Source organism: Myotis davidii, unplaced genomic scaffold, assembly GCF_000327345.1.
Source record: "Myotis davidii unplaced genomic scaffold, ASM32734v1 scaffold5342, whole genome shotgun sequence".
NCBI lineage: Eukaryota > Metazoa > Chordata > Mammalia > Chiroptera > Vespertilionidae > Myotis > Myotis davidii.
The window spans coordinates 28,431-34,888 of NW_006292779.1; the positions used below are offsets into that span (position 1 = coordinate 28,431).

Consider the following 6,458-nt stretch of genomic DNA (forward strand, 5'->3'; position numbering starts at 1 on the left):
ATGGGATTTTGGACCTGGATCACCACTGCCTGGCTGGACTCCATTGAAGTGGTAGGTAGATATTCCCTGACACACGGTAGAGGTGCAGTTAAAACTTTTCATTGGTGGAAGGGAATATATCAGCTATTGGTTGTACCAGACATTTGAGAAATATAGGGAGAATAGTAATCTTTATAAAAATGGAATTTTGTGGTTATTCATAAGTTTGACATTTTGGAAAAAGATAACAAAAAGCTGAAAGTGATTAGTTGGCAATTTAAAGTTAAGTGTCAAATCCATCGAACCTTCTTGGTAGCATATAAAGAGGCTCTCTCCTCCTGCAGCAGGATGATAGAGAACGCAAAGGACCAGTCGCAGGACTTATGAGTAGTCAGTCTCTAAATGTGATTAAAATCCCAACTAAGGTAGGTCTGCTATGCCATGGTCAGGGCTCTGGTTAGGAAAGAATGATTATCTGACATACGAGAGAGACTTCTGGACCTTGAAAACGAATTCCCAGCTTCTTATGAACCCTCTGAGCATGTAGAAGTGGCCCACTTGTTGCTATTAAGAGCCAGCGTGCTCCATTAGCTTGAACACAATACAGAGGCCCTCTCCTTTGCAAGGCATGTGTTTACCCCCTCAGGACTTGCCCCACCTCCCTGCATTGCTCTTCCTGGACAGTAGGCTATTTAGTGTTACATCTCAATGTAACCCAACTGGGGGTGTGTTCTGCTTGCTAAGATAGGAAAGGTAAAATACCTGGATAAAACTGAAGCATCTAGTCAAAATGGGGCTTTGGATGGAGCTCTGACCGCTTCACTACTATCTCAGCTCCTGAGGAACATTGGATAGTAAATCTCAGGAGCTGGGATAGTAGGTATAGGCAAAGATTTTGCTGAACCAAGGGAGGTAGAACACAAATTTGGATAAAAGATAGTTTATAAATATAGGACTCTTTCCTGGAGTCCAGGATTTAACATCCTGGAAAGGACCCTGGAAGATGGTAAAAACACACTCCTAGGATGGATCCTAGAAGCATGGAAAGCATGTTGGCTGACACTAAGTTGGGTAGAAATGCCTGAATTGTCCTGACAGACAGTGATGAGAAAGCTCAGAGTGGAGCCTGCTGAGTGAATGTGTTATGTGAGGTCAGAATATCCACTGAAGGATTATGTTCCACAGGAGGGCTCAGGGAACCTACTGTTCCCCAAGGCCATGAGGCATGTGCAGATGAGAGAGCATCGGCATCATTAAGAAGTTCATGTACAGGCCAGGGTGGACAGTAGGAGAGGCAATAACAGAGCTGGGCTCATTAACTAGCAATGGAGATGATGGGAAAACCAAAGTAATAGAGGCCAGGTGGTTATGCTCAACTGCCAGAACTAGGTGGATACAATAATCATAGTATGGAGCTAGGTCAGAGAGGCAGCCAAGCGGGCCTGACCCAGTGGGAATTGTGGAGGTGGTTAATAAAATATAATATCTCTCAGTGGCAAAATAGATGGAGATAAGGGTACTGGTCAATCTGCAAATCAAAAACCATCAGGCTTGAATGATGAGGAGGCTGAGGGCAGTTGCTCCAGTACAAAGCCATTACCTCCTGCTGAGTTTCTGGACATGAGCTAGTTTTCAGACCTGGAGCCCATGGACTACATGGGGTCTAAGTCCCCTGGAAGAGGGACCCTGCAATACCACTGCAAGTATATGTAGTAATGATTACTTCAGTTCTTTCCCCCGGTCATTTTATTAGGTAAGTGTGCACTGGAAGAAGGGAACTTAAACATTTTGAGAACTGTTGGACTGATGGGCATGGGGGTACAAAAGGTCTTTTCCTCAAGGTGGGGAGGGGAATACTCAGTAGTGTACTTTATATGCCAGAGAATTTCTGTGGGATCAGACTGAGGTTGGTCTCCATTTAAGACCAAATTATTCCCTAGCTTTCTTCTCTGGCCCTATCTTGCTTGCCTTCCTCCCTTCTCCTGAGAGCACCTCCCCAATAAATCTTGTGCACAAGAATCCTTGTCTTAGATCCTGCTTCTAGCAACCCAAGCCAAGATCACCTGTGTCTATTCATACACAAAACATTCATAGTGATCCCCAGCATGGTTGTGTCCTGGTACGTTTATTCTCCAAATGATAGACTTTTGGGTTTATCTAGTCTTTTTTATCACAGGCATACCTCATTTTATTGTGCTTTGCTTGATTGCTCTTCACAGGTGTTGCCTATTTTACAAATGGAAGGCAAAATCCTTCACCAGGAGAAAGATTACGACTTGCCTGATTGTGATACTCACTTTATTATGGTGGTCTGAAACCAAAACCACAGCATCTCTGAGGTATGCCCTTACTTGATTTATTGCAGTGGTCTGGAACTGAACCTGTAATATCTCCAAGGTATGTCTGTACAAACAATGCTTCAGTGAACATCTTCACATCTGACTTCTTTATATAACTTGTCTTCAGAAATGCTTGACTAGGATTTCAGATATTCACAGGAGGTCCCTGAATATTAGTTTTGTGGACTGTGGCTATATTCCAGGAATTAATTACCTAAGGTTAATCATAAAAGAATTCATGAATTATGAAGCTACACAGAGATATTCACAAAGGGTCATAGATTAGAGAAATGGAAAGGATAAAGGATGGTTGGAGAAATAATTTGAGTTAGTGAGAATAGTCCAGATAATTTTTGAGAAAGTGGTTAGATTTAAGTAGCATTTAGGAGTATTTTTACTAAAAGAAAATTAGAATATTAAGTTTAGGTAGGATTAAGTGGCAAACACAGATTTGAATGTTCTGGTTAATTAGGAGACTGAAGATATGAGGCAAAGGACTAAAGTAAAGATCTTAAAGTAGAACACAGGGAGAGTGCTTGGAGCTTACCTGGTCAGGGAGACTTCTGAGAGCTACTGCCACCATGCTTGGAAGACCTGATCCCTGAGATGACCTCTTTGTATTAAAACTTCTCGAGCAAGCATTGCCATTCTTGGTCTTGCACTGAGAGGGAGAAATTTGAGTCCTGCCAGTTGAATGTTCCAAGCAGAGTTTGAATCAGGGGAAGCTCATAAAAAACATGGATGGCATCTTGCAAGTCTTCCAGAATGAACTTATATGCTCATCTGCAGGAACTGCTTCATAGACCCCCATCACCATAGACTGGGCACAGCTTTTGCAGACCCTCTTTCTACCTCAGCTGGCCTAACAGGTCAGTCCTTGCTCACTGCTCTGATTGCCAGAAAGCAATCCAGCAGAGAGACTTTCACACAAATGTCTCTCTTAAGCAAATGGTTCTCACTGTCAGACAAGCCAGTCTGTGGCATTTCCTGCGCTCTAAGGGCAATAGGTGTAGGATACACATGGAGGCAAAGCAGATCTTCTGTGAGGACCAGAGGAGCCTGCTCTGTGTGCACTGCTCTACCTCCCAGGAGCATCAGGCTCACAGACAGTGTTCAGTAGAAGAGGCTGCTGAGCAACACAGGGAGAAACTCCTCAAGACCATGTGCTCTTTATGGGAGAAATGCTGTGAAAATGACAGAAACCTGAATGTGGAAACTATCACAATCTGTTCTTGGGAGATTTATGTGATCTTAAAGGGTGAAGCGATCAGAGCTAAATATGATAATGTGTCTGCATTTCTCAATTCGGATGAGCAATATTATATAGAGAGACTGCAAAGGAAAGGCAATGAGATTTTTGAACAACTCAAGGACAGTGAAGCCAGGATGGCACACAAGAGGGAGCTTTTAAGAGGAATGTATACGGAGCTGAAGGAAATGTGCCATAAGCCAGGTGTAGAGCTGCTCCTGGATTTTGGAGACATATTACACAGGAGTAAGGCAGTGTGTGTGCACATGCCCCAGCCTGTGAAAGCAGAGCTCACTGCAGTGACCGTCTTTGGGTTGATAGCAAGGTTCAACTTGTACAGTGAGATTATTCCTCTCTGTCTTGGAAGAACTCGCAGTCATGTCTTCCTGCAGGGAGATTTGATAAACCTGAGTGTTGGATGTTCTATTGAAGGTGTACCATATACCTTTCCACTGTCTGAGTGTTTTCTTTTCTGGAGTACTCAGACTTTTCACTGTGGAAAACATTACTGAAAGATAGAAGTGGGAAACACTTGGAATTGGGCTTTAGGGGTCTCTTGTGATGATTGCATAGTAATGAATATAAATCTCCAGAAGGCATTCTGTCTTCTTGGTTGTGCTAAAACCGACATGCACCACAATGTGTTCACCACCTCCCCACTTTTACTGCAATATGTGCCCAAACCTATTGGCCGACTAGCGGTATTCCTGGATTATGAAGATGGAAGTGTGACCTTTATAAATGTAGCAAAAAGTTCCCTTATATGTAGACTCTCCTCTTGCTCTTTCTCTCCCATTCTCAGGCCTATCTATTGCTGTAGTCACTTCTGACTAGAAATAGATTAGGAATCTTTCAATATGCTGGAGAACTCCAATATCTAAGGAAGCCCTTTTCCTGGTGCCCTATCAAATAAGACAATATGTTAATATGTTTTTTGTTTTTATTTTCCTTTTTTGTCCTGAATATATATTTACTGTATTATTAAATATGATACCCTTCAAAGCATAAACAAACAAACAAAAATAAACAATAAAAGATCTTAAAGATCAGTATTGGAAATTACAAGCAAAATGACAACTTAAAGTACAACTAGGAATGAACTATTAATGAATACAAATGTCTATGAATCATTTTTCTTGAACTTATTTCCTGTAGTGATTTTCTGAAAGAACATTGTGCTCCTTTCTAAGCTTATTTTCTTTGTTTTAATCATCATCTCTCCCTTACTTTCTGTCTCCATTGCCAAGATCCAGGAGGCAAATATAGGCATGAGAACATGTCATGGATCATAAATGGACAAGCTGTGTGACTCAGGAGGTCAAACAAAAGTTGGGGCACAGGAACCCTGCTTTGGCTATGCTCTTATACAAAGGTCAATGGCTATGTTTTTAATGTATCGGTTAATATGGCAATGTGCATTTTGTGATCGTTGCATTCTATATGTTCCTACAGCATGCTGCTTTTACACCCATTATACCACAGTTTTCATTCTGACTTGTGTTGTAGTTAAATTGTTTACTATTCTTTGGTTACAAAGTAGTGCCTTCTGGGACACCTCTGGTCCATAGATAGACTTCATTAGCTAACACATGCTCACATTAAAAATAGTTGCCAATATTTCAAAAAATTGGAGGCTTCATATAAAAAGATGGGTTCCTGACTTCTGAAAACACAGAATCTGGCACACAGGGCCCCCATTTTCTCAGAACAACCAACTGGAACTGAACAGTGGCTGCCCTCATCAAATTGACATTGAATCTGAAAGTTGGTTACCATTTTTCATGGAACTGGCATTGTTGTTCTTTTAATAGTGACATTAAAAAGACATGAAATATTTTTCTATATCTAGTTTCTATAAAAATTGGGAAAACAAAAGCTAGACTGAGAAGGGAGAGGACTAAGATTTAAAGGATAGAGGGTAGGTTGAAGATTGGGTTAGATTAGGAATGGAGATCTTGGACAAAACTGCTGAAATGGTAGAAATGGTAGAGGGAGAAAGTAGAGGAGGTAGTTGGGTCACTTCTCTCACCAGCCTTCTCTTTATTTTTTACTTTTTTTCCTTTCACCAGCCTTCTCATAGGGAAACCACTTCTAGGGAATATTGTACAGTTTCTCTGCCTTCAGCTTAACTTTTCACTGAGTACCTATACTACACTGGGGATATGGTGGTGAACAAAAGGGACATAGGCCCTCCTCTCCTGGAGCTCACAGTTGAGTTGGGGAGCCAGAAAAATACTATGAGGGGAAATAAGAGGGTGCTAAGAAAACAAACACTCAAGAAATATTTTTCCTCAGGGTCCATCCATGTTGTTGCAAATGGCAGAATGTTCTTCTTTCTCATGGCTAAATTATATTTCATTGTGTACATATCTCACATCTTCTTTATCCATGAGTATATTATGCTCAGATAAATTAAGAAAGAGAAAGACAAATACCATATGATCTTACTTATATGTGGAATCTAAAATACCAAACTCATAAAAACAGCATAAAATGGTGGTTACCAGGGATGGGAATAGGATGTGGAGGGTAGGACAGATGTTGTTAAAGGGTACAAACTTAAAATAAGTAGTGAAAAAGCTCTAGAGATTGAATGCACCATACAGTGAATGTAGACAACAATACATTATATTCAAACTTGCTAAGAGACTGGACCTTAATTATTCCAAGCTAAAAACAAATGATAATGTCGTGCGATAGGGGTGCTAATTATCACTCCAATGGCAATCATCCTATCTAATAAAAGAGAAACATGGTAATTGGTGTGTGACCACTACCCTTCCCATTATCTAATCAGGGAGATATGCAAATTAACTGCCAGCCAAGATGGCGGCCGGCAGCCAGGCAGCTTGAAACTAACATGAGGCTTGCTTGCTTCAGTGACAGAGGAA

The 6,458-nt window shown here is 41.0% G+C and overlaps 1 protein-coding gene across 1 annotated transcript; it reads left to right on the forward strand.

Annotated features, from left to right (window-relative positions):
* Positions 1-3,218: 3,218 nt before the first annotated feature.
* On the forward strand, positions 3,219-4,332 carry LOC102775258 (tripartite motif-containing protein 49D-like; the record flags this gene model as incomplete). Its single annotated transcript, XM_006766362.2, has 2 exons — positions 3,219-3,906; positions 4,141-4,332. Coding segments are annotated over 2 exons (880 nt in total), but the record flags the coding sequence as incomplete, so codon positions are not given.
* Positions 4,333-6,458: the final 2,126 nt, after the last annotated feature.